This window comes from Peromyscus maniculatus, chromosome 1 (assembly GCF_049852395.1).
Source record: "Peromyscus maniculatus bairdii isolate BWxNUB_F1_BW_parent chromosome 1, HU_Pman_BW_mat_3.1, whole genome shotgun sequence".
NCBI classification, from domain to species: Eukaryota; Metazoa; Chordata; class Mammalia; order Rodentia; family Cricetidae; genus Peromyscus; species Peromyscus maniculatus.
The window spans coordinates 77,217,959-77,245,434 of record NC_134852.1 but is presented as its reverse complement, the minus strand read 5'-3'; the positions used below and the strand labels follow the sequence as shown (position 1 = coordinate 77,245,434).

Here is a 27,476-nt window from a genome sequence, read left to right as displayed (position 1 = left end):
CCCTCTCACTCCTTCAGTCTCACACTGACAACCGTGCCTCACCTATGTTTGGGTAGACCACGCTGAGTAGTCTGTCCCCTTCTTGAGAGCTATGTATCACTCCATTCCTCTGTCACAGAGCCCTCTGTGCACGCTATTGTACAAGCAGTCCCTGTGGCCATCACTGTGCAAGACAGCCTCAGCAGAGTCCTGTCCCAGGCAAGCAGAGCCAAAAACCAGCCAGGAAGTTAGTTCAGGGACTGAGCTAACACCAGCTGCACTTGGGAGATGGTGGCAGTCTCTTCATTTGTCCTACCATGAGACAAGCAGGAGACAGGGGGAGAATGGCATAGTTTTAGTGAAAATGGGGTTCAGGTGACAGTGTTCCCACAGGGGTCCCCAGGCCCTGAGGCACTTGTTTCCGGAGTTCTGAACCAAGCTTGGATTTCAAAAGCATCGCTCATCCCTGACTGCTTGAGTTCCTTCCCCAGTCCATTCTAGCTGGTGCCCTTTCTTCATCCACACCCAGGGGAGTCTACAGACAAGCTTTGGGCCTCACAGGCCAGGGTGAATATCCCGAGAGACATGTAACCCATGAGTGTAGGGACTTCAGTAGCTGTGCAGGAGGCAAGTTGTCATCCAGTTAAATGGCACTTGGCAGATGTAGGTGAAGGGCCTCAGGGTCCAGTGACTCTAGCTGGAGAAGCTTTAGTCCCTTCACCCAAACTGGCTTTGGTGGTGCAAAGAGGGTCTCTTATTTTTAAGGTTTACAACTGTGTGCTTACATGCGTGTGCATGAGTGTTTGTGTACCACAGTGAGCATGTGGAGGTCAGTGGATAGATAACCTATGAGAGTTGAGTTGTCCACCATGAGGGTTCCAGGTATCAAACTCGGGTACTCAGGCTGGGAGGCAAGTGTCAGCTCCCATAATGAAGTTCTCTTTGACAAATGATGCCCTTGAGTTGTAACTCTGGGTTTCACTCTTTACCATATGTCAACATTTGCTAAAGCCCTTTTTGGGTGTGGTGGTTAACACTGTCAACTCAACAGGGTCTCAGATCACCTTAGAGACAGGCCTCTGGGTATGTTTATGAGGGATTAGCTAGACTAAATTAGCCTCTGGATATGTCTGTAAAGGATTATATAGATTAAATTAGTGAGGTGGAAAACCTACCCTGAAGGTTCCCAATACCATCTCATGGGTTGGAGTCCCAGACTGTGTATAAAGGATAAAGTAAGCTAGCGTAAGCATTCATCGTCCTGACTGTGGACACAGCATAATCAGTTGCTTCAAGATTCTGCCACGTTAAGATTCTGCCACATGGCTTCCCTGTAATGATGGGCTATTCTTTGGAACTGGGAACAAGAACAAATCTTCCTCCTAAAATTACTGTTTAAACATTTATTTTATTCTACGTGTGTGCTTTGCCTGAATGTACACATGCATATCACACATGTTCCTGCTGCCCACGGAAGTCAGAAGACACTGGATTTCTTGGAACTGCAGCTATATACAAGTTGTGAGGTGCCATGGGGGGGGGTGCTGGGAATTGAACCCGGGTCTTCTACAAGAACAAGTGCTCTTAACCGCTGAGTCATCTCTCTAGCTCCTTAAATTGCTTCTTGTCAGATATTTTGTTAAAGCAATGAGAAAAGTAATGAATACAGACATCAAACAGTTCAAGAAACCAAAGAGAGAGAGAGAGCTCCATTTCATCCACTGGCCAGGACCAAGGCTCAAAGTTTTATCTTGGAAAGAAATACAGGCTCCTTTGCAATGGGATGTTAACTCTTTTATTAACTCAGGGTTAACATTAGATTTGCTTCACTGATTTCTTATTCGAAGTTGTGGATTCAACAGACAACAGCTGGGTCCTTGCCACCCATAGGTGGCAAAACACATTTTTTAGTCAAGAGAGGGGAGCGGGACAATATGGAGAGAGACAAGGTTGGAAAAATTTAAGGCAAATGTTATTCCCATATTAAAGGGAACTGATCAAGCAGATCTGCGCATTTCAATGAAAATATATGAAATATTTGTCAAAATAATTAACATCGGTAAAAATTAGAACACGTAGCTTATAAAATGCCTACAGAGGCTTGGCAGAAATCAATCCAGCTATATCATGTAGGCTCGTACTCTACTGGACCAGAGCAGCATCCACCCGAGAACAGAGTCCTGAGAGCAGAGGCCGAATGCACTTGAAAAGCAGTTGTGTGATGTGGAGGGCTGATTAGTGATTCAGGGGCTGGCTTTGCATGTCTGGGGAGGAACTGCTTGGCCGTCAGGTGTCTTTTGGCTAGCCCTAATTACCTCCCTCGGATCCTCCTCCACAGGCTCTGCATCTGGAGATGGCTGGTGCCTCAGGCCCCGGAGGCCCCAGGGACACAGGAAGAACAGTCGTGAGGCTAGCTCGGCTCCCTCAGGAGAACGCTGAAGAGAGAATGATCTGTTCTGGTTTGGTGCTGGACCTCTGAGGCGGTGGCTGCAGTTTTGGAAGGAGCTGGCTACGTTGACATAGATTCTGTCCCCAGTGGTCATACATCTTATGCCCTGAATCCTCTTTTATTTACAGTCTGACCAAACTGTCCCTTGGGCTGTTTGGTGGCCAGTGACACGTGGGTAGGAGGAGGCTAGGCCCTTTATCATAGGTCAGGACAGCCGAGGGAACTGCCAGCCAGCTCGGTAAGATTTGCCACGGTCACACAAACGTGTGGGAGGGGGACTCGGTGTGGTGCCAGGCATCTCTCTTTTTCCGCTTTGGTCTTGAAATCTCAGTAAACTAGGGTCCCAGAAGCCACTCTGAAGCTGCAGCTGTAAGTCTCATGATTCATTTTGTTCCCATTTGGAGTTCGGCTTTAGCCTGCAGCCAACAAGCAGAGTTTGGGGGGGTGTGTTGCGATTTTAGCCACACGTCCTCAAGGGCCACCTCCACCTGGTTCAGGTGCTGAGAGATGCCGCGGCAGGAGATCCAGCTGTCAGATGCAGGGCCACCCCAGGAACAGGCTATGGCTGACCGTCTGGAGGAAGGTGGTCGGGCAAATGGGCAGACGGGAGGACCCTGCCCTCTGCGGGCGGCTGGTGCCCCTACCCAGCCAGGAGGCAGGTGCGGCAGCAGAACTGGATGAAGAGCTTCCGTTCACAGAGCCGGTTGGATTTCACCATCTCACAGAAGGTCTCATCAGCTGGCGGCAGGAGAGGAGAAGGGGGTCAGACTATGGGTCCTGCTAAGATCTAAGCATTCTCCATGTGCCAGGCACTGATGGTGCACCAGGCAGGGGGCACAGTCCCTTAGGAGCCATTTCAGTGCAGAAGTCCGGTGAGGCCCAGGTGGCACTGGGGTATGGAATCTCTGCTAAGTTTAAGTGACAAGGGGGGAGGGAGTTCCTGAAGGGGCTGGGGGCGGTGAGATGGGGGTATGCCAGAGGGGTCCTTGGGGCTCGTGGGAGCCTCTTCCAGGGCACTACTGGGAGCTGCTTAAGAGGAATGGGGGTGGTGGGGGTGGAGACAGGCGCAGGGCTAGAGCAGAAGGGAAAGCAGGCGTCAGGAATATAGTCTAGGGGACATTCCCTGGGAGGAGGTGGAGGGAGAAGACCGGCAGGCAGGACTCAGTGACGGCAAGGTGGCGACAGCAGTGGAGGCTGGTACTACACCTCTGCCTTGTCACTAGGGAGCAGGCGGTCCCATGGCTGCCTCACTTTCTGGGGCTGGATACATAACCTGAGCAGGGGCCTCCTAAACAGGAAGCCCCCTGGGCGTTGAAAGGACAGGATTTTGCAAATTTAAAAAATAAACAAGGCAAGTGGGTCACCTGGTAGTCAGGACACCGTGCCACATTATAACTGGGGATTACCTGTTCACCCTTGGACACATGGAGTGGCTGGATCCTTCTCCTGCATATGGATATGCATACTCAGGATATGGTATCCGGCACTGGCTCCATGCAGCTCTTCCCTACTGCTTGCTCAGTCTGAGTCCCCCTTCCAAGACACAGCAACCTGAGCCTGTATGAGGCCTCCAGGACAGAGGCCTCTGCTGACCCTCCTCCTGTCTGCCATCCCTACCATCTTTGGAATTCTTCTGAGTTTCTATTTTCGTAATTTGTCCTCCTACTCCACCCCCACCCCCCACCATCTATCTGCAGAGCCAAGGCCCTCCCATAGCACAGCTGTAGACAGCTGGGGTCCCTATTGCTGAGCACGGGGCTCAACTCTGTCCTTCCAGTCCCGAGGATGAGGTCCTCCAGGCCTCCTGGTGCTGACCTCTCCTGGGGGGAAGTCGCTGCACTCAAGCTGCCTTTAGCCTCCGTCAGGAGAGTGGGAACGGCATACAAACCAAACTCCGTTTAAGCCATGCAGCCAACTGGATGGTCAAACAAGTCAGAGCGAACGCCCCTGCTCTGGCCAGTCACGCCTGCACGCTGTCTTCTGTTTGCCGCACGGGCAGCTCTGAGGGCCGCGCTGGGGCACTCACCGTTGCTGCACGTGTGGTTGGTGATGCAGGAGGTCCCCAGCTGCGCGAAGCCAGCCTTACATCTGCTGCAGTTCCTGCTGGAACCCTCGCAGCTCAAGCATTTTTCGTCACATCTGTGGGAAGACACCAGCTCCTCCTGAGGTTTGGGGAAAAGGCCCTGCTCTGTGGGGCTCCCCATCCCAGAACCGCCCAGGTATTCTCCCGAGCCCTCAGCACTGGTTTCAGGGGAGGAATGCCTTGACGTGCTTTGAGTGTTTGGCACATCGTTCTTGTTCATCCTCTCTGTTGCCATGGGAAGGCAAAAGCTGCCACAGTCGGTGGGTGGGAGCACTCCCAGGAGGGGAGGCCGGGCCTTGTTCTCTGAGACTCTCTGTGGACACTAGTCCACTTCCCACATGAGCACGGGCCTCCCAGAGCCTCCAGCTGTCCATCTGTGGTGGCTGTAGGCTTGGGGTAGAGGACACACTCTGCTTGGGACCATGACAAAGCTGTTTCTGGAGCTGACCCCAGAACTTCTGCCACTGAGTTAGCTGAGCATGCTTGACTGATACATCTGCCTAACCTGGGGAGGGAGTAGTCACATTCCTATTCCTGCTTCCAGACAGTCCTGGCCCAGCCTGGCCCCATGGTCCTGCTAATTAATTCCCAGTGCTATGACTTCAGGTCACAAAAGTGGACCACACCTGGAGTCCACACTCAGCAGTCTCGTGGGAACATGGGCTCATTTGTACCTGATCTGTGGGTGCTCTGTGCTACAGTGGCAAAACTAAGGAGCTCTGATGGGCAGGCCCTTGCAAGCCTGAGTTATGTATTAGATGGCCCTTGACAGAAACAACTTGGCTTGAGTCTGCATGGTTCCCACCCAGGGCTGTGTGTGTACCCAAGCTGTCTTGCTGCCTCTGTTGCTATGTCCAGCTCCAGGTGACCAGGACTCCACAGAGTCCTATCTGCTTCCCACTTCCCTTGCTACTTTCACTTAAGGGTGGAACAGGCCTGGGGGAGGGGAAGAAGCCTAGCCCAGCCATGCTTTGGCCTGCCCTAGGGGATCCCATGTTTAAGACAGATGACTGCCGCCACCTATGTGAGGCCTTCAGTGATGAAACGCCCCTGGTGGGGTTTAGTCTGAGTTACAAGAAGCCCTAATGCAGCCTCTCCTCAGCCTTGATGAGGTGGGTGTTTATTCCCAATGCAATGGAGGCCGCTGCACTAGCTAGAGCTCGGAGCCCTGGTTTCAGATCAGCGTGTAAGCTGCACAGGGAACCACTTTCAGGAGCTGCTCCCAGACTACAGGAACACTCTATTTCTGTGCAGTTTTGGGAAGTCCCTGGTGTCTGGTTCTAGCCACACTGTCTCCCTGTAGTACCCACAAGGTCCCAATGACACAGGTCCCCTGGAGATCTTCTTGGCATCTTTCATGGCCATGCATGCCAGGCTAGCCATTCAAAAGATGGCAGTTGTCTGGGAGGCTCAGGGGCCCAGGGACGACCCAGGTACTGGCCGAGTGTTGCTTCAATCATGAATAGCGACGGTATGGAGTAGGCTGCAGTAAGAACCCCAGCCAGACACAGCTTGGCTCTTCACATACTGCTCACTGAGCTCAGCAGGATGGCAGGTGCTTCTGTTTTCTGTTTCTGCAGTGAAAACTGCCAGTAAAAGATCCCATCTGAGCAAGTCCGGGTTCTGCAGCCAGAAGGCCAGGCAGGCTCAGCTGGAGTATTTGCACCGGTCTCGGGAGGCCCAGATGTGATGCTGGCCACCCCGAGTGCTCATTTGCAGCTTGGGGAGGAAGAACTGAGCATAATGCTTCCCTGAGAAAGAGATGGTATCTCCCATACCCCATTCCGCAAACGCCTCCTGTCTCCTGCTTCAGACTGTACCGGCACAATACTGGCAGAGGTCTCCAGGGCAGGTGGGCTTTCAGGATACCTATGGTTCTTCTGCAGTACCGATTTTACCTCTAAAACACCGTGCCAAATTTACCCTGCCAAATTCTGGAGGGGGAGCTGTGCTCACCACAGACCTCTCTCTCTGTACCACAGCAGGAGGCACCCCCTAGCAGGAAAGAGTGGGGCATGGGGCCACCTGCTTCAAAAGCCCTCATCAAGCTTCAGGCTGGGTACAAATTAGGCAGGCAGCATACTCTGAGGACTTCTGTACCCCCCGAGGAGTCGAGGGCTGGGGGAATGAGTGGTAACTCTACCCCTGGAGCAGTACCCCCAGAGTTGCTCAGTTTCTTCCAAGAGGTCCTTGCTTGGGAGCAGACGATCCCTGTACTGAGTCTTGAGCGTGGCTGGAGTTCTGAGACACTGCCAGAAACGGCCGCCTTCAGCTTCAGGCTTCAGCTGCCACCTGTCTTCTTTGTATTCAAGTGAGCACCCAAGCAGGTCTGTGCCGTTCTGCCTTCCACATCTAGCCCTCAGACGGTTATGTGTTCCCTGTGGCCTCCCTGGCTCTTCTGTAAGGGAGGCATGGTAGCAGGTAGCATTCCGGAGCCTGAAGGACGCCCGTGGCTCGCCGGCAGCTGTGCCTGCCTGAGTTGGGAGAGGCATCCAGAACCATGTGTTTTCTCTCTTAATGAAAGGTTCAGATTTATAGAGGCTCTTCAGGGCCAGAGGTTCTGTGAGGTGCAATCATGTGAAGCTCTGACGCTTTATGGCTTGGGGTCTGTGCAAGGCGGCTGGGAGGTGTTTCTCCAGGATGTGGTCTATCAGCTCCAAGCCGAGGCTGAGCTCCCCTCTGGGGCCGTTGCCGTCCCCTCAGATAGAAACTAGTACCCAGGAACTTCTGCCCAAGGAGCATCTGTGGGCTGGCCTCCCTTCTGTCTCCTAGAGGCTGCAACACCATGGCGTCTGGATGCCACAGTCAGCATCCCCAGGAGTCTGGGGCACTTGACAAATGAAAGTGATTATCATCATTAAGTTCCATGCTGTCCCTGGGCTGCTGTCCTTGGTTTAATTACCAGTAAACCAGCTGGCTTGTGAAATGAAAGGTTTACTGCAGACAGCTGTGTCCACGGCCCTGTGCACAGGACTCAGCATGGCAGGAGGAGGTGGCTAAGTTCCCTGTTTCAAACCAACCCAGCAGGATGCTGACCCTGGTACACACGTAAGACCCCCTCCCCACGACCCCTCTTTTTCAGTGCAAGGACTTGAGCTCGTCAGTTCAAGTGACAAAATATCCCAGGAGGCAGACCCCACTGTGGGCTTTGCCTCTGGGAGTGGGAGCTGGCCATGGACTCTCACCCCCGTCCTGACACAAGTGTCCCAAGACTGGCTTTGCTCCGAGCCTTTTGCAGATTGAAGTCCCCTACTTCCGCTTCCCTCCAAGACCACCCTCCATTGCATCGGCACCGCCACCTTCAAATGCCTCCCTGTTGCTCACACACCATATTCTGCCTTTCCGGTTCCTGGCCTGACCTGGCACAATTCCCAGCCAGCCAAGGGCAGACGAAAGCGCACGTCTGCTTCTGGAACAGCCCGTGTCCCACAGTACGGGAGGGAGCACTCACAGGTCCAGTGGCACTCACCAAGTGTGTGCACTCACGGGAGGGATGGAAAGAGAGCAAGAGGGTTAAAACATATGTGTAGTGTCAAAGCCACGGCTCTGCCATGAGGCCATGACCATGGTTGTTTCGTTTTGTGTAAAATCTCTAACTGAGGAAAAGTGTTAACTCCCAGGCATTGGTTGCCTTGGTCACCTACGGTGGGGAAAGCATCCTGCATCGTGGCTTGTGCAGGATTGCCCTGTACCACCTGCTACAGGGGAGGGCCGTGTGGCAGCACCTTGTTAATTCTGTTTCCTGTCCTAGCCCACTGGTACCCGGGGCCTGCATATGGTAAGTGCTTCACAAATAATTAGGCATTAAGAGGGGGTTTGAAGGCTGCCAGCTGGCTTGCGACTTTGGCAATCACTGACTGTAGGCATCCCTCCCTCAGTAAATGGTTTCCTGTTTGCCCTCTGCACCTACAGCAGCGGGTGACGAAGCATGTGGATCCCCTAGGCTCCAGGGAAAGTGACGCCACACCTGGCCATCCAGCTGCTCTTTCTGCAGTGTCCAGATGACCACTACTCCCCCCCCCCCCCCCCCCCCCCCCGTCAGCCTGGGCCACAGCCCGGAAGGACCATACCTTCGACACACTTTGTGGGGTAAGCCAGGCATCTCCTCTGGGTAGAAGCCCTCACCACATGCTGGCACACATTTCCAGTCTTGGAAGTGGAAGCTTTTTGCACAGTGGATACATTCTTCTCTGCTGGGCCCTGACAGGTGAGGAGAAAGAAGCAGATGTCAGGGACATGTCTGGTGTTCTAGAACATCTGTGGGGGGTCTTCGGATGTCCCCAGGCCACACAGCTGACACCCTCCAGGAGCTCAGTGAGAGCTGGCTTCGTGACTGGAGGTAGATCACGGTCCCCTCCTCACAGATGGGAGCACCAGAGGCCTAAGCTGAGCCCAGTGAGGTGCTCTACCTGGGCCGTCATGACTGACTTTGGTTCTATGTATTTCTGTGTAGCTTTTGGCTAGAGTCAGCGCAGTAGCCTCCTCAACAGGTGCAGTGGCCAAACTGAATCGTACTGGGGGTGTAAACCACAAACGTGCCAGATTTTAACTGTATCACACCAAAGTGATAGTGTATGAGGGTCACTGGGTTAAGCTGGGCCTGGCACCCAAACTATTTCCACATGTTTCCTACTTCTCTAAATGTAAATGAAGGTATATGTCCGGTTGTGTGCGTGCGTGCGTGCGTGCGTGCGTGCGTGCGTGCGTGCGTGCGTGCGTGCGTGCGTGCGTGTGTGTGTGTGTGTGTGTGGCTTTGAAGACATCCTCAGGAATATTGCCTCTCTTTTGAGATAAGATCTCTTTTTGGCCTGGGGCTCACTAATTAGGCTAGGCTGACTGGCCAGTGAGCCCAGGGCTCCTCCTGTCTTTGGGCTTCTGTAATGGACAAGAATATCCATACGGAGTCTCTTTTTTCCTATGGTGTGGTTGTGTGGCCAACTCTCAGCCCCTCAAATTGGAATTCTCTCAGGTTTATCTTGTTTTTGATTAGAGATTTGCCTCATGCTTTGGGCAATCTCCGCCCCACCCCCCTGCCCCCAGTGTTTGTTTCTGGAGAGCATCTGCAGGTCAAGGTGGCAGATGCACTCGAAGGGGGTCACTCTATTGTGGGACTCAGGGACTATCGGTGCCTGACACTGTCCTGTGCCTCATCTACTCGACTGCTAGCCCTGCTGGCCCTCCTCCAGCCTCGGTCCCTCTGATGGGAACGGATGCTTGTATCTAGTCGAATGCTCACTACTTTTTTTGTGGTGGTATTGGGGCTCACATATGTAAAGTGTGCACATCACCACCAGGCAATACTCCTAGATAATGCTCAGTTTATTAAACCTAACTAACAGTTATTAAGAGGTGGATGTGGTGGTGCATACTTATAACTCCAGTGCTCAGGATGTGGAGGCAGGAGGATTATAAACTTAGGGACAACCTACTGAGTCCCTGTCTTCATTTTAAAAAAGTTGATTAAGGATTAAAAGTGTATTACAGCATTGCCTAACATGAATGAGGATCTGGAGTTTATCTATCTATCTATCTATCTATCTATCTATCTATCTATCTATCTATCTATCTATCTATCTATCTATCTATCTATCTATCTTTGGTTTTGGTTTTTTGAGACAATGTTTTCCTGTGTAGTCCTGGCTGTCCTGGAACTCACTCTGTAGACCAGGCTAGCCTCGAACTCACAGAGATCCACCTGTCTCTACCTCCTGAGTGCTGGAATCCAAGGTATGTGCTGCCACTGCCCAGCTGCAAGGCTTAATCCCTACCACCAGAAAAAAGAAACTAGAAAAAATGTTGGCTGCAGGTTCAGTTGGGAAAAATGATAAAACCCCAAAGATGAATGGTGGTATCGGTCCCATAACAATGTGTTTGTGCGTAATGCCACTAAACTGCACATCTGAAAATGGCCACGCTGGGATGGCAGGCAGAGTAAGAGTGTGAATAATAGGTATCAAAACAATTGCAGAGGAGGCATTGTTCTAATGTGCTTGTGATGTCTTGACTGTCAACTCGATTGCATTTAGAATCTCCTAGGCAACACCTCTGGCTTCTGTGTGAGAGTGTTTCCAGAGAAGTTTAACTTCTGTCAGTGTGGGAGGCACCATCCCATGGGCTGGGGTGCTGGACTAAATAAAAAGGGGGTGTGGAGAAGGCAGCCGGCTGAGAACCAGCGTTCGCCTCTCTTTGCTAGCTGTGCATGCAGTGTGGCCAGCCGACATAAACCCCTGCTACCGCTGCTACTGCTGCTGGAGGCTTTCAGGCCACCATGCCTTCCCTGCCACGCTGGCCGACACCCTCGAACTGTGAGCCAAAATAAACCCTCCCCAAGTCGCTTTTGTCAAGCATTTCGCTACAGTATTTTGCTAGTGGGGGAAAAAAAAAAAAAGCAATGGAAACAATTCTGTAGCAAGAATAGGGCAACTATAGCATATAGCATTCAGTCATGCTTCCAGATAACTAGAAGAGTTCGGGGTTCCCAACACATAGAAATGTTAATATCGGGGAGACGGAAATGCTAATGACCTTGACTTGGTCATCACACATTGAATACATGCACTGAATTATAATAAGGAGCCTCAAAAATCAGTACGGATATGTCAACTAACTTTTTTTTTTTTTTTGAAACTGGCAGTGGCAATACATGCCTTTAATCCCAGCACTTGAGAAGCAGAGGCAGGCAGATCTCTGAGGTCAAGGCCAGCCTGGTCTACAGAGTGAGTTCCAGGACAGCCAGGACTATACAGGGAAACCCTGTCTCAAAAAACCAAATAAAATAAAATAGTAAATAAACAAAAAAATTTTTTAAATGATTAAGATGGTAAGTTTTATGTTATATGTAGTCCGTTAGAACAAAAAATGCTGATAAGCACATTTTCTATGAAACTACTCTCACAACTACTAATTATGAATGTCATGTTCAAATTCTCTCACGGGTTCCATTCAGTCTTTGCAGGCTCCGGGCGTTTTAGGAGCCCCCCACAGCGTTAACGATAACAGCTCAATGGGCTATGCTTATGCTAAGCCATCATGCTAGGCCTGGCACAAATAGAAATACAGACAGAGCCTTGCTCAGAAGGCGAGAAGAACATGCCGTGAGAAGTGCTAAGGTAGAAAGTAGCTCTTTTCCTTTGGAACCTCTCTGGACCTGTCATATTTTTTCACTCCCGATTTCTTACTGTGCCTTCCCAGGTACAACCACCCCAAGGGCCTTGGGCACCGCTTCTCATCCTAGAGAGCATGTAGACATGCCCACTGGCTGCCACTTGTCCTGGGAGGGTAAGTGAAAGCGGGCACTTCCCTTTCCCATGAGTCGACTCATCAACCCTGAGCCAGGGATCACAATCGCAATGCCAGGATGCTCCGGGCACCGGCAATGGAGATGGCCAAGAGTCTCCCTCCCACAAAGCTCAATGTACTTGGAACACAGGAGGCTAGGCCACCATGCTGTACCAAAGATGTCACCAGGCACAGGTGCTTCTAGGGAGACCACGCCTGACATGGCACAAGGGGTTTCGGATGACTCTGAGTGGGGAAGAGAAGGCTCTGGCCCCGGTCGCTGCCTTGGGTTACATGTGTTCTAGGGAGGTTAGCAAGAGCCCGGGCAGAGGGCCTGGGGAAACATGGCGAATCCCTCTCTTCTGAGAGCTTTAGAACTGCCTGTTTTGAACTGAACTCTTGGAGTGACGGAGGAGATACAGGACTGAGATAAGAAAGCCACTGGCTGCCAGACAGTCTGGGGACGCTGAGAAAGATGAGGGAATTGAATGTTTGAAATCTAAAGAGCTATAGACCACAGGCCTGAATGCTATGGATTCACTGGAGATGCTTCTTAAACAACCCGGGTTAAACCAGGACTAAAAACAGGAAATACTGGCTGGAGAGATGGCTCAGTGGTTAAGAGCACCGACTGCTTTTCCTGAGGTCCTGAGTTCAATTCCCAGCAACCACATGGTGGCTCACAACCATCCAGAATGAGATCTGGTGCCCTCTTCTAACCTGCAGGGACACGTGTATACACAAACAAACAAACAAACAAACAAACAAACAAACAAACACAGGAAATAAAAAGGCAGCAGGGCAACCGGGTGGAAAAGATTCTTCCTAAGGTTAAGCCTGGATCCTTCTGGGTTTGTCTGAGGATGGGGTGGAGGAGGGCAGGTCTCCCACAGAAGGCCTAGGGTCAGTCCCAGCCACTGCTTGTGGATGCTGGGATCTCTGGAATGTCCACTTGGGTAGCACAATTGATAGCTTCACGAGGCTCACGTGGGACCATACGGAGGATGACAGTGCCTGCCTCCTGGCATTTCTAATAAATGGTTTTGTGGCAAATGAGATTTAGCTGAGATCTAATTCTTATACTGTCACTGTAGCAAAAACTCCATCTAATGTGACTTTCTTAGAAGGCAGCAAAGTGCTGGGGGCAGGAAGGGAATCGTGGAGAATGCTTCACCTGGAACATATCTGTGCACATAACTCACGATGCATGCGGATGACTGCAAAATGAAACCCAATAAAATGAATGAAATCTCTGCTATATTCTGCATAAAATCTGTGCCCGGAGACATCTGTGCTATAATCTCGGCGGGGAACTATAATGCATGTAAAATTGTTTATGGCAGTCTTTTCCTCTTTGAATAAAAACGTTCAAAATAAGTGGAGATGGGTACAGAGAACTGAAGTTTTGTTTTATCGCACCCTGCCCGGATCTGTCCCCACCCCTCTCTGAGTCCTCTCAATCTTTATGGTGCTGCATTTTAGCTTAATTCTGCAGCAAGAGCAGAGTTTTAATGCAAGCCAGCTCAGGAGCTGCTAAACATCCTTTATTTCTTGCCTAAAAGCATGGCTGTTTTTAAGGCTGGGAAATCGAGGCAGCTTGCTAAGAGTGGGTCTTTGCATTTTGGGTGGTTTTTGTTTTTAATTAAAAAAAAACAACTGTTGGTATCAGGTACACAACAAACTCAACATCTCAAATATCTTCAAGTGTGTAGTTGGGTGGCATTACTCATTCACTAATTATTGGTGAGCAGCCATCAGTGCCCTCTGTCTGTGGAACAGTTTTCATTCCCCCTAACTTGCATTGCTGTACTCATTAGACAGTAACCCCTCTCTCCCTCTCCAGCCCTAGGAGGCTGGGAGGCCCTTTGTGTTTTTATAGTCTATTCCCCCCCCCCCCACATTCTACATGGGAGGCAAATGCTCCATCCCTGAGCTACACTTTAAGCCCCCATGACTTTGAGTTTTATTCTGTAATAAATGCAGAAACCTGGAGTTACAGAACTTCCTGGATTTCAAGATAGCCGGCCTATTCACCTTGGTGACCAGGCATGCTGTTGTCCAATGAGACAAAAGCCTTGGCAGCTTACCCACGCAGGTTCGGCAGGTGTGATGGCACTCCCCACATCTGATCAGCTCAGAATCGAAGTAGGTGCCTGGTTCACAGTCTGGAATGCAGCTGCCCCGTGCAAGGCTGGTAAAAAGAAAATAAGGCCCATTTCCATGTGTGTTCCAAAATCCTAATTAAATTATGATCTGTCCTCAAACGCTTTTCACAGGAGGAAATGAACGTTATCAAAGAACTGCGCTTTGTGTCACTGGATGTTCCCAGCTAATGAAAGCTGGCAAAGCTGTCCCGAAGCCAGCTGGAGGTCCGGGGGGGGGGGGGGGGGGGCTCCATCCTGGTGCAGGAGGAAAAAGCTTCCAGCCTTCTCCTACTCTACAATGGCTTCTCTCCATCGCTTTTCTGAAACCTGAGTCAAAAACACCCCATTCCCCCGGAGCACTGGAGTATCGAGCGACCGCCCCTGTGCCAAGCTAGTTCCAGCTTACTGGCTTGAGTCCGCAAAGGGTCTACATTTGTGTGTGAGGAGGGTAATGGCCACAAGGCTAACCCAGTCCTAGCTCTGCTCTGGTTTCTTCTTTACTTAAAACTCCCCTGCTGTACATGAACTTGAGACGAGAGTCCCTCCTGGCAGCTGGCAGCCTGCTACACGTGGCTTCCTTTCTCACCTCATCAGTGCCTGCATATCTTTCCCTTAGCCAGGCAGCCCACAACGCAGCCTCGCGGACACAAACTGAGCTATACCACCCGTACAGGATCTGGCTCCATCGTTTCCCAGCTGTGCAACCCCAAGCAAGCCAGCCCCCCCCCCCCCCCCCCCCCCGCTTCCTCCTGGTAATTGGTTCCTACAGCCTAACGCTGCTTGGAAGACCCCACCGAGCAAATACATAGAACTGTTTGGTGTCTGGCACACAGCAGTGTAAATAAATGTCACCTACTATGATTTCTTTGGTTCCTGGGATTGTACTGTGTCTGATGCACACGTTTTAAATGGGTTTGCCGATAAACAGATTGAGCTCTGCTCTGGGGTGCATCTGTCAGAGCCAGAAAGTCCTGCTGTGATGTGATTTATAATTAGAAATATATATTTAGGCTTCATCCTGGCACAGAGCTCCAAGGCTCTCGAGAATCAATAGTGATAAGTGTCACTTTGCATGCTAATAAGGTGACTGGTAGCTGCTGGCTCTTCAGCAGCTTCAGGTGGGGGACTGGTTGCCAGGTGAACAGACCACTGATCAGAGAGCAGGACTTTCGAACCCCACCACCCCAGCCTCCGAGGAGGTAAAAGAGACTGAAGGTCGAATCGGTCACCAGTGATGTTAACAGTAACTCAGGCCCCCATAATGCAGTCTCCATGGCAACTCCAAAGGAGATGATTTAGAGTTTCCAGGTTAGTGAACAAGAACATATACACAACTCGGGAGGCTGAGGCAGGGCGACTGCCGTGAGTTCAAGGCCCATTTTGGCTACAAAGAACACATCCATCCACCTGCTGGGAGGGTGTTGCACCCAATGCCATGGGAACGGAAGGTCCTGTGCTCTTGACTCTGCCAGTTGGCTATGTATACTACTACTCCATCCACTTCCTTTGTGACACCTGTACAATAACCAGCTAAAGTAAGGGAAGTGTCGCCCCGTTCCAGGAGCAGGTGTAGCAAAGCAATCAAAACCAAGGGGGGGCTGGGGGAACTCTGACAGCCAGCTGGAAGCAAGGGTGGTTTACAACCTGAGGTCTGGGAGTAGCCTCAGAAGTGGGGCCAGCACAGGGAACTGAGTTCCCCACTTGTGCGCTATCCAGTTAGGTTTATGGGATATCCAGTGGGTGCCCACGGATCCATGTTTTGATGAAAAGAGGGTAAGTGTGCTGTGCTGCACATGTCAACCCCCCTCCCCCAGCCCCGTGTTTTGGGGTGATGCCCACGGGGTTGTAAGCTCCTCTCCACAGATGGCAGGTGGCTCACCTGGGACTTTTTCCCACTGTGGGTGCCAGGGCCAGCATGCAGCACTGCTAAATCATGTTTATAAGAACTGATACTTCCCTGGGAACCCCTGTGTTTATCCCCCTAAAGAGATGGATGGCCAGGAGGCGGCAGCCCGGCTGTTCTCTCACAGCTGTGACGTGACAGCAATGATTTGAAGTCACAGCTGAAGAGGAGATTGGACAATAAAAGGAAGCTTTCTGTGGGTTAGGGCTGGCAACGTCTCCCTGCTCTGCTTGTGTTCTCCTATGAAAACTTTTTATTACCACAACCAGCACACCTGCCCAGTGATCTCTGCCCGAGAGGCACTTCCTGGCCTGCATCCGTCCCTGACGTCACCCTTCCCCACAGGACGTAGAAATCGGTATCTCGGACCCCTTGGCACTTTTCCTCTGGGAAATAGGTTCCAGGGAGTTGGATGCATGGAGTCTTCCACCCTTACACCTTCAGCTAGCAGCCCAGGGTTTGAGGGCCCAGGGCAGTAGACGCCAGGGCTAGAGGGGCCCAGGATATTAAAGCTGGCCTCTGCCTGCCTCCGGCCATGGCCTCTAGTACAGTGTCTTTCTCTCAGCTTTGTTCCCTTTGGGGGATATCTTCCTGGACCTGTGGGTCCTTTTGCTTCTAATCCTGCCCTGTCTAGCCAACAGGTCTACAGAACGGTGGGTATGATGTATCACTTTGGAAGGCCTTGCTTTCCCTGTCTGTCATCCAAACTCTGATCTGAAAGAAAGGGCAGGGTGAGGGCAGTGTCACCGAGGCAGCCACAGGGAGCCTTCTGGGAAAGTCACTGACCTCCCTTGCATGAAAACTCTGAGTAACACTAATGACTTCAAAAACTGCGATAAAGGTTAATGGGGTGACATGGTTGGGACACTTGTGGTAAGAGTAGATGCTCTCTAAGGTCTTGTCCGTTGTTCCTGGCTCGCTAAGTTCTCCTCCACCGTTTGTTTGTCTTTAGAGAGCTTCACCTTTGTTGTGAATTCTAGTCTCCGCAGTGGGAGGAGGGAGAATGAGCTGGGTAAGTGGGTGTGGCCTCACAGTGCCTCATGATGCACCCGCTGTTCCCTGTCTGGACCACAGCATTCCCTCAGCTGGGCATCTGCTGGAAATGCAGGGGCTCAGGCTTCACCTCGCCTCACTGGCATTTGGACAGAAACCCCCTGAGGTTCCTGTGTCTGTCACAGGCACTGACTGTACTGACTCCTTCCCTTTCTGCCTTTCCATGAAGACCAGGGTGCTAGTCCCGCTATATGGGCATGTCCACAGCTTACTTTCAATATATGTTTTCAAAACTTTTAGATGGTAACTGGTAATATGCATCTGATGTCACTAAATGTAACTCAGGTTCATTGAATGATTCAAACAAAAGGATTAAAAATTGTTTGAGCCTAGCAGAGAGGTTTTTTTTTTTTTTTTTTTTTTTGAACGCTGAACTTTCACAGGGTCTCATTCTGTGGAACAGGGAAGACCAAGAATCTACGGGACATCCCCAGGAAGCCAAGTTCATTCTCTGGCTGAAGATGGAAAACACTGAGGTGCTGATGAGAGAAGACAGAGGGAGGCCAGGAGGGAGGGTGGACCAGCCATGGCGGGGACCAGGAGGGGCACTGGAGTTCAAGGGGTTTACTATCACCAAAGAAAGTGACCTAAGCTTCCTAGGAATTCCTCCTGACCTCCCAACAGCAAACTCTGTTGTACCTGATGTGTTCAAATGTTACTCGAACCAACTCTCCAAACCTGGCCTAAAATGTGGGAATTCTGACCATCCTCCAACTTCCCTTCCTCAACAGTCCTTGACTTGACTGCAGTAGACTGTTATTCTAAGGGGTGTTACTTTCGCTTATGCTGCATTTGTTTAACTCTGTGAAGCTGTGTTACTGTGCCTGCCTAAAACACCTGATGGGCTAATACAAAACTGGCCAATAGCAAGGCAGGAGAAAGGATGGGCGGGGCTGGCAGGCAGAGAGATATATATAGAAGGAGAAATCTGGGAGGAGGGAGAAGAAAAGTGATGGAGGAGTGAAGGAGGAGCCAGAGGAGGAGGAGGACTCCAGGGACCAGCCACCCAGCTACACAGCAAGCCACGGAGTAAGAGTAAGATTTACAGAAGTAAGAGAATGGGGAAAGCCTTGGAGGCCGAAGGTAGACAGGACAATTTTAAGTTAAGAAAAACTAGCTGGAAACTAAGTCAAGCTAAGGCCTGGCATTCATAATTAAGAAGAATAAGCTTATGTGTATGATTTATTTGGGAGCTGGGTGGTGGACCCCCAAAAGAGTAAAAACAACAACAACACTTGACAGCCAGTACTCTTTGGGTTCCAGGCCTTTGACATCTTAGCTTTCCAAAAAAGATGCAAACTCTTGAGAAAGAAAACATAGTGTGGATCCTGTCTTTTTTTTTTTCCCCTCCCCAGGTTCAGGGCAGGCTCACCTGAATCCTTCCTTACACATAGTGCACTTCTCGGGCTCATCCACGCACGTCTGACAGCTTGGGTGGCACTTGAGGCAGTGTCTCTGGCCTGGAGAAAAAACAGGAAGATGGGAGACAGAGGATGGCTTGGGGGTTGGGGGAGCCAGAGTGGAGCATGAGCTCCAGCATGCTAGGTGGTCCTGGCATGACAGCTCTCCCCAGGGCTCTCTCCAGAGGAGATCAGGAAGTTAATCATGGACCTGGGTGTTGGACCCCAGCTCTTCCACATCCCTTGTCTGGAGTATGTCAATCAAATCCTCAAAGGACCAGCAGGCTTCAGAGGTGGTCCCGTTGTAGAGGAGACCATTCTGCTTATGACCACAGGGACCAGAGCCCATTCCTGGCTAGCTGAGTACACGTGAATCAGGCTCGAGTCTTTATAGACCAGCAGGTACCTTGGAGGCTACCGGCCCTCTCCCTGTGAGTCTCTCATGGAGTCTTCACTGAGGACTTGGTACCTCTAGAGTGAGGCAGGACTCTCTCCCTCCTCTCTGGAGCTTCTGGGTCATTCGACGTCCCACTTGCATTTCCCTGCTTTATTATCTAGCTCATTTGTGTTGATGCCTCATGAAACCCCAGCTGGTGTCCCCATTACGTGCCAGGCCCGGGAGCAGAGGGCCCTTGCTGTACCTCAGTGCAGCTTCCTTGGGGTCCAGGCATGGCTTCGCATGCACCCAGCTGCTGCTCAGCAAGGACAGTGGTGAAGGATAGCTGACCTGGCCTAGGAAGCTGAGGAAGCCACATGTGTGGCCGAAAATGAGCCTGGCTGGCAGCCCAGGCAGGTGTCTGCAAATCTGGGAAATGTGTCTACGTGATCGCTGTTTCCCTTTGAAAGGAGTGTTTCCTTGATAATGTCTTTAAAGACTTCCTAGCTCCGCCTCCCCGGGGCTAACAGGCATGTTGTGACAGGTGACAGGCTGGATCAGTGCAGGGGTGCAAACAGGAGAACTAGGGTGGGGGGTGCTGCCTGCAAAGCCTCGGAAGTCTTCGGCTCATTTGAGAGCCGTCACCTGTCCATTTAACACAAACCTCCTTGTGGTGGGATTGTGTTCCCCAAAATATTGTGTACCCTAATAAACTTATCTGGGGTCAGAGAACAGAACAGCCACTAGATACAGAGGCTAGAAAATGGTGGCACTCACGCCTTTAATCCTAGCATTCCAGAGACAGAAATCCATCTGGGATCTCTGAGTTCAAGGTCACATTGGAAACAGCCAGGCATGGTGACACACACTTTTAATCTCAGAAAGCGAGCCTTTAATCCCAGGGAGTGGTGGTAGAAAGCAGAAAGGTATATAAGACATGAGGACCAGAAACTAGAAGCATTTGGCTGGTTAAGCTTCAGGCTTTCGAGCAGCAGTTCAGCTGAGACCCATTCTGGATGAGGACTCAGAGGCCTCCTGTCTGAGGAGACAAGACCAGCTGAGGATCCGGCGAGGTGAGGTAGCTGTGGCTTGTTCTGTATCTCTGATCTTCCAGCTTCACCCCAATACCTGGCTCACAGGTTTGATTTTATTAATAAGACTCTCTAAGAGTCCTGCTACACCTTCTCTTTCGCCTCTTGCAGAGTGTGAGACCAGTTGCTAAAACATACACTGGAGGTCCTGCCCATCCATCCCACACGTCTACCAGGGACAGCTAGACCAGGAGGATATCTGGCTTCCCGGCTCTGAGTTTGGGTCCCACCTCTGTCATTATGAGTTAAGGGCTTCTTCTTAGTCCCTTTCAACTTCAAGATAAAGAAAATAGTGCTTCTTTCTTAAAGAGCCACACAGACGCTACCCAGACCTCCTAGAACCTGACCCGCACATGTTAGCCGGGTCCTCTGCATTCAGAGGAGTGCATCTACATCCCAAGTGGAGCTCCTAGCATTTCCTAGGCGCTTCAATCTCCCAATAATGTCAGCCTGTGCTGACGCCCACAGCACCGTCCTTCCTGGATGAGAAATGACAAGACATGTGGCGGGGCGTCCTCTTCTGGTGTCTCAAGTGAGGCTGAGCTGAGCTGTGGACGAGCTATCTTTTCTGCATCCTGTCCTTAACAGAGTGTGAATTCCAGTGTGCGGGACTCGTCTCAATAGTGCTTTGGCTGAGTGTGTGGCAGGCCGCAGCTGCTGAGTGCTGTGGTTTCACACTCGCAGCCCCTGGCCTGGTGAAAAGCCCCAGATAAGACCAATAGAATACAAGAAGCCAAGGGCCCAGGAAATCCTCCCAGAATAGGGGAGCACAGCCCAGGGGTGCGGGCGAGGGGGAGGGTCCGAGGGGGAGGGCACAATCCATCCATTCTCGTGTCTGTGGACGGTCCACTTACTTTCATCATTATAAAGCCCGGCAGGGCAGAGGGTCACACAGGTGTTCGTCTCCTGGTGGTGGTAAAACCCACGGCGACAAGACAGGCACTGTGTAGGGCTCCTGCCCGTGCAGGTCTCGCATCCCTTATGGCATCTACGGCAGCGTCTTGCTGCTGTGTCCCCGAAGTAGCCCAAGGGGCACTCGCTCACACACTTCCTGTGGGACCAAGCGTGGATGAGGGTCTCTCTGTTTCAGTCCAACCCTGGGCCCACCCTGTGTGGCTCTTACGTGGGCTGAGGCTGAATAGCTAAACGGGTAAAATGCCGAGGACACAGGGTCCCGGGGGAGGGTTGTCCTAAGTAAGTTTCCCTATGTTCGCTCACTGCAGCTGGGGGCGGAGGGTAGGGGTGGGGGTGGGGGCAGGCCCTAGGTATGAACAGGCAGGTCTGAAGAACAGGAATCCAATTCCAGAAGCTGGGTCTCGTGGCCCACAAGTATAATCCCAACACTTGGCTGAGGCAGGAGGATTCTGAGTTTAGTCAGTTTGGGCTACGTATGGAGACCTTGTCTAAATAAGACAAAACAAAACAGGGATCTTTTCCCATTCTGAAGACCTGTTTGGTTTTCTGTAGGCACTAAGACTTTGGTGTTGACTTGGAATTTCACTTTTTTTTTTAATTTTGTTTTCTTTTGGGGGACAAGTTTTTTTCTGTGTAGCCTTGGCTGTCCTGGAACTCATTCTGTTGACCAAGCTGGCCTCAAACTCAGAGACCTGCCTGCCTCTGCCTCCCGAGTGCCGGGAGTAAAGTCGTGCACCACCACTGCCTGGCTTGACTTGGGATTTCTGACTGGGTCAAATCCTACATGGATGTCTGCAGAGAACAAGTCTGATGGTCAGTGAACGAAGCTGCAGATGACTGCCCTTGGCCAGAGCTAGGGTGTGACCTGGGTGTGGGGTGGGGACTCCAGATACAGGAAGAGCTGCATCTCACCACCACTGTGTACAGCACACCCCTGCCTGGCCTGCCTGGCAGTGTTGAGGAATATCTGCCATCCAGACCTTTAAGGTGCCCTACACTGACGCCATCACCTTGGCCTTCTAAGCGAGGCACACACACAGCACATGGTGGATACTCAGAAGGTTTGTGCATTGGATAAATAAAAAGAGCAGCTTCAAGCCTGTTAGGGAGTGGTACGAGGGTCTGAGGCTTGCCCACTCCCCGCAGAAGGGGCAGCTTGAGCTGGGACAATTGGTTATAGGCTGGGCATCGCAGGTCAGGTCTGTCAGGCCTCCTTCGGGGAACGGGAAGTCGCACAGACTTTCTAGGAAGCCTCCAGGGAACCCCACAGCCCCAGAGGCAGCCTGTCCAAGAGCCACGGCACCCTGCTGGTCCCCTGAGGCCTACAGTACAGGGAGGGTCCTGTGCACAATCCTCTGTGAGCAGGCATGTGTACTCAGTATGATCCAGTATGGATGCAGAAAGCTGTCTAAGCACGGCACGGCCAGCAAACTGTTCAACTTCTCCCTTTTCGTAATGGACTGGTATCACTGGTGTGATCAGAACCAAGACACTAAGCTTTTCCAAACAACGCAAAGCGGCTAACTCTGGTGAGATTTCTTTGTCGGGGGCTCTACAGCTCAACATGGCCGTCTTAGGGCTACCCCAGGGGGCTCCAGGGCACGCAGACAACAGCGCTGGCTGGCCGCTTGTTACCTGCTTGTCTTGGCGTTGCCCAGGCTGAAGTGGACACAGTTCAAGCACTGGTCTGCGTTGGGGCCGTCGCAGCCTTTGTCTCCGCACTCAGGATGGCACACACCTTAAAGACACAAGCACTCCTTTTCATTCAGAGAGATGCTTTCTCCATCCAGTCCAGCCCACGGGCCCCTCTGTCAGGTTACCGCAGCCCCCAGGTCCGGGGAACTTCAAGAGTGGTGTCTTACAGGGGCTGCCACACCAGAGACCCTACTCATGGGGTGTGGTCACAGTTGGGGGCTGACCCTCTCTGGAGGAAAGGCATGAGAGCCAGTGATGTGGCCATTGGTGGTAGCGAGGGACCGAGGCCAGGGAAGAGACGGGAACTGAGATCTTGGAGACGAGGCATTAGAGCCGCCGTGATGGGACCTGTCACCTTGTTATATACACTGTGAAAAACAAAGCCATACAATGCCCCCGGAGGGTGAAGGAGCCTCTCCATTTCCACACCTGGTGAGTCCGCTGTTCGGCAGGACGGAAGGGGACAGGCACAGTGGGAACGTGGCACTGGATGAAGCTCGTGGTGACTGTGGGTTGAGCTTCCTGCAGCCTCCCCCCTCCCCCATCTCCCTCACTCTGTCAGCAGTAAGGCACCAATGTCTTCTCCTCGGGTGACTTGAATGCTAACGGTGGGCTCCCTGTTGTTGGAAAACCCATCTAGAAGTGCCAGGAGCTCTATGGAGTCCAGAAAACTGTCACCTTCTGGGTCCTCCCCCAGGGCCCCACGGGGATGAGGCAGGTTTACATGTCTGCCTCCTCAGCTGCAGTGGGCATGACTGCAGGCCCTGCCTCTCAGCTTCAGAAGGCAGCCTGAGGTGACTCCTGTCTTTCACACAGAGGGGAAGCATCCTTGGAGGACGGAGGGGACGCAGGGAGGGGCTGGAGGAGGCACTGGGAGGCTTCTGAGACTTCAGAAGGAAACAGCATAAGCTTTTTATGTTGGCAGGGGATGGATGGGGAGTGAGTTCGGAAGCAAAGAGGAGTTGACTTGCCGGCCATCTCACCTCACGGGGACGTGGAGACAGAAGCCCTCGTTCTCCCAGCCCACAGTGGGCTTTGCTGGGGAACACAAAGTCCTCTTCATTCACCCTCCCTTTCTGGAGCCCCCCCCCCACCCCGCAGCCTTAGAGTTTGCTTCCTTCCCTAGGGTTCCCCTTTGTTGATACCTCCCGGTTTTCACCGTGGGTCTCCACCTGCCTGTTCCCACTGTGGACCCCTGCAGAGCTAGGGTCCCCTGGATGTTCTAGATGGCCTTTCCAAGTAGCTGCTGGCCTATTCTGTGTCCTAGGTAGACATGCCTGTCACTGCCGGAATCCAACACCTGAGACACATCCTCACCCTGCCTCCCAAGACTGCTCATTGTTTTGGAGTTTCTTGTTGGCCTCACCCCAAGTCAGGACTGGGAAACCTCTACTTCTCACTCCATTACACTATTGTTTGGCTACCTTCCCACCCACCAGGCCTGGTAGCATTCTGCCGTGGCCTTGCTGCCCAGTCACTCACTCCCTTTCGCCTTCTGCAGAACTTTATAAGACCCGGAAGGCAGTAGGTACCAACGCAACCAGCCAGGCAGAAAGGAAGACACTCCAAAGAGACATTGTGTCTCTCGGTCTGATTGTGAGACCAGCGAAATGATGGGCTCCAAAGGGATGAGACATCCTCTAGAACCACATGCTGGGAGGAGGAAAAAGCATTAGCCAGAGGGGGAGCTTGTTGACCACCTTCTAGGATGAGACTGGAGCCCAGACAATGATGGTCAAGGGTATGCAGAAGCATGTGACCAGGTCTGGTTAGATGTGCACATCCCTAGACATCCATCTAAACTTTAGTCTCACTTCACGACCTTGAACAAGGACTTGGGAATAGGGTCAGAGAATTTTTCCTTGTCCCTTTTCCTAATGTGGTCACACTGAATAAATCTCCTTCTCCTGCCTTTTGGCTATTAACTTGCTTGTTTTAATTGGCTTCTTAAGGATGGGTAGCCAAACTTGGCTTCTGAGAGTACAAACGATGTCCCCCAAGTTCAGTAACAATTGTCCATTTTTAGGAAGATTGAAGGTGTTGGGGGGAAACAGGGACATGAGCCCCATTTCCTCACGGACAGAATGGGGTCTGGCAGGATGGGGTCTAGTGTGTTCAATGCAAGTACCCAGGATGCAGCTGTGTGGAGCAGGTGCTAGGTAAACATTTGCTGGTGGCTGAGATGTGACAGTATGGGCAAAGGGAAAACAGAGCAAAGGTAGATGTCCTCACCATCTGTAGGCAGAATGTCCTAGCAAGTCCCTAAACTTAAATGGCCTTGGGAGGGGCCTGGACTGGGCCTTCCAAAGGCACTGGTCCACAGGACGCTGATGTCACTTGCCTCCCCCGCCTGCCCCTCCCTCTCACACTTTCCCACAGTGGGAAGTTTCACCAGCATCTCTATAGAGGAGCCCTTTGCAAGCTTGGAGCCACACGCCAGCCAGGGCAGCAGGATTCTGGTATAGCATCAAGGTCATGGGCAGCAGCCAGCCCTCAGTTGGAGAGGTTAGGATATGACAGTGTCCATCCAAGAGCAGCTATCAAATTCATAAACCAACCAATCAACCAGCATGTGGCTTTCTGGATGGTTTTAAAAGCCAAAATATCAGGCTTCATCTCACCCATGAAACACACTGAATCAGATCCACCTGGCTAGCTATCGCGCCCCAACCATCCCTTTCCCCCCTAGGAATGCTGGGGTCCAGCTGTAACTCATTCTCTCCATGAGCATCTGTTTTTGTTGTCACAATCTGTAATTCTGTCTGCTTTGCATCTCCCCTCAATTAGCTGAAAGTGACTCCGAGGCCTGGCTTCCTGAGTCAGTGTGCTGGAGGCCTGGCTTCCTGAGTCAATGCGATTGTACATCACTCTTAGCAGAGGCTTCCAGCAGAAGGAGTGTTTGAATGTTCTGAACAGCTTGGCTGACACAGATCACAACCCCATGGGCTTAACCAACACAGGCTAATTTGAAAAGCCAATTTTCAGTCCTTTGTGGGGCAAATCCAGGGTTGAAAATGAACGGAAAAACAAAAAGCAAATCAACGACTCAGGAAAGCAACTTGGGATCCTGCTTTCTCCCTCCTCTGATTCATCCCCCCCCCCCTCTGTCTCTCTCTCTCTCTCCCTCGTTTCTTTCCAGGACCAGGATTGAATCTGGTGCTTCACATAAACCAGGTAAATGCTCTATCACTGAGGTATGTCACTTGTACTTATGTTTTTGAGGCAGACACTGCAAGTTGACCAGGCTGGCTTTGAACTCACTCTGCAGCCCTGGTAAGCCTTGAACTTACAATAATCCTAACTCAGAGAACCCCAGGACCCCAAGTTCCTGGGATTACAGGCCTGCACCATGAGGCCCATTCATTTTCCTTGCTCAATGGTTGCTGCTTTCCCCAAGCCAGGCCCTCCTTCATTCCAATAAGAGTTGGGTCACATGCTTATAGGAACCCCAGCCCATGTCCTGCCTCCAGCCCTTTACTAGCTGCCTAGGCACACTCTACTTGGAGTGTCTTATTTACCTGCTATGGGTATAGACTTCAGAGCACCCCAGATCTGCTGAACCTGGTCTCTTAGGTGGGGCCAGCCTAGGGTCTGCTCTTCAGTCAAGTATCCTGATGAGTTCTGGTGGTGATGGTGGGGCCTACCTATACTGCTACCACCAGATGGCTCTGTCCCTGTAGGCTGGCCCTCACTCCAAGGTGCTCATTCTTAGTACCCTACTCATGTTTTCCCTGGGCTTCATCTTGCCTTCTGGGGCTGCCACCCTTGCTTCCGGCAGGCCTTCTCGTCCCCAGTCCTCCTGTTCTATAGGCCAACACTCTACTTGCTAACGTCATTGCTTATAGTCCACATGGAGATTAGTCCTGCCACCTGGGTCTGGCCAGGCGCCTGGTCTGGTTTGGAGATGGCCCTAAATGTTCACGAGCTGGAATCTTGGTCCTCAGTGCTGAGGTAGTGGAGCCTCCTAGTGTGATGACCAGCTCTGATTGTCAAATGATGGGCCTGAGCGATGTCGAGGAGATAACTAGAACACACCTCCATGTGTATCTGTACGGATGCTTCCAGAGAGAACTGGATCAATTATGCCTCTCTGACCCAGTCAACAGTTTTAGCACTGATGGATTCAAAATGTTGAATGATTTGGGGAAGTGGTAAAACCATGGAAGGTGGGGCCTCGATGGAGTGTCACTGGGGTGCTGGCTTCTTCCTGTCTGCTTTCTCTTTCTGTCTGTCAAGCATCTCTGCCCCACCCACCTCCTCCTCATGATGCTCTGCCCGACTACTCAGAGCAATGGTGCTAAGCAACTGTGAACTGGAGCCTCTGAACCCATGAGCCAAAAATCAATTGCTCCTCCTTTTAACTATTTCTCTTCAGTTTTTGTCCCAGTGATGAACACCCCATGGGCACACAGTGCAAGGCAGTTAGAACACTTTGGATGTTGCTCCCAGAAAGGGTTAACGCTAACTTGTACTGATTCAGTTCCAGCAAGGGCAGATTGTTATGATATAAGGCCTTGCCACCCACGTGGCTCTTATACATCATTCCATGTTTTTTCTGCTTCTCTCCTCTCCTGTGATGCAGCCAAGGGGATCTTCCTCCGAGATGGACAGGTAGGCTGCATTTCTGGTCCCCTAAATTGTGAGTTAATTTTTTTTTTCTTTATAAGCGCTCAGCTTTGGAGAGTTTGTTAAACAACAGGAAATGGACCACTGCAATGCTGGACGCCCTCTGCAGCCCTGTTTTCCTGTGGTGGGAAATCTTTGCCAGCTGCTCTTTGGGGTCCTTGTTATTTACAAACATTGTCCGATCTTCCCTCTTTCACCTCCTGCTTCTTGTCCCAGGGAGAGTCGGCCCTCCACCTCTTCTGTCTGCCTCTCATGCCCTGATGCTGGTCCCTGTGATCACTGCTTCATTGGACTTCCCTGTCTTTCTTGATATGATGACTACTTTCTTATCCACAAGGCCCAGGTAAAGCCAGTGCCAGCCTGGGCATCACCACAAATGGACAGTGTGCCAATGACCAGCTTTCCATGTTATAAAAGCAACAGCCTGTGTCTCCCTTACCATCTCTTTGGACTCTAAAGTGGCTGTTCCTCACTCCTCCTGCTT

At 51.5% G+C, this 27,476-nt stretch overlaps 1 protein-coding gene across 3 annotated transcripts in view; it reads right to left on the bottom strand.

The window, feature by feature from the left end:
• Positions 1-1,751: 1,751 nt before the first annotated feature.
• Positions 1,752-27,476, bottom strand: part of Pcsk6 (proprotein convertase subtilisin/kexin type 6) — a 201,949-nt gene continuing 176,224 nt past the window's right edge. For all 3 annotated transcript variants that reach the window (XM_076544469.1, XM_076544466.1, XM_076544462.1), the window contains 7 exons: positions 22,307-22,409; positions 20,611-20,807; positions 18,262-18,349; positions 13,877-13,980; positions 8,582-8,711; positions 4,455-4,567; positions 1,752-3,166 (listed from right to left, as the gene is read on the bottom strand). In XM_076544469.1, the coding sequence (XP_076400584.1) occupies positions 3,069-3,166; positions 4,455-4,567; positions 8,582-8,711; positions 13,877-13,980; positions 18,262-18,349; positions 20,611-20,807; positions 22,307-22,409 (833 nt within the window). In that variant the 3' untranslated portion in view covers positions 1,752-3,068. The remainder of the gene's footprint in view (positions 3,167-4,454; positions 4,568-8,581; positions 8,712-13,876; positions 13,981-18,261; positions 18,350-20,610; positions 20,808-22,306; positions 22,410-27,476) is intronic.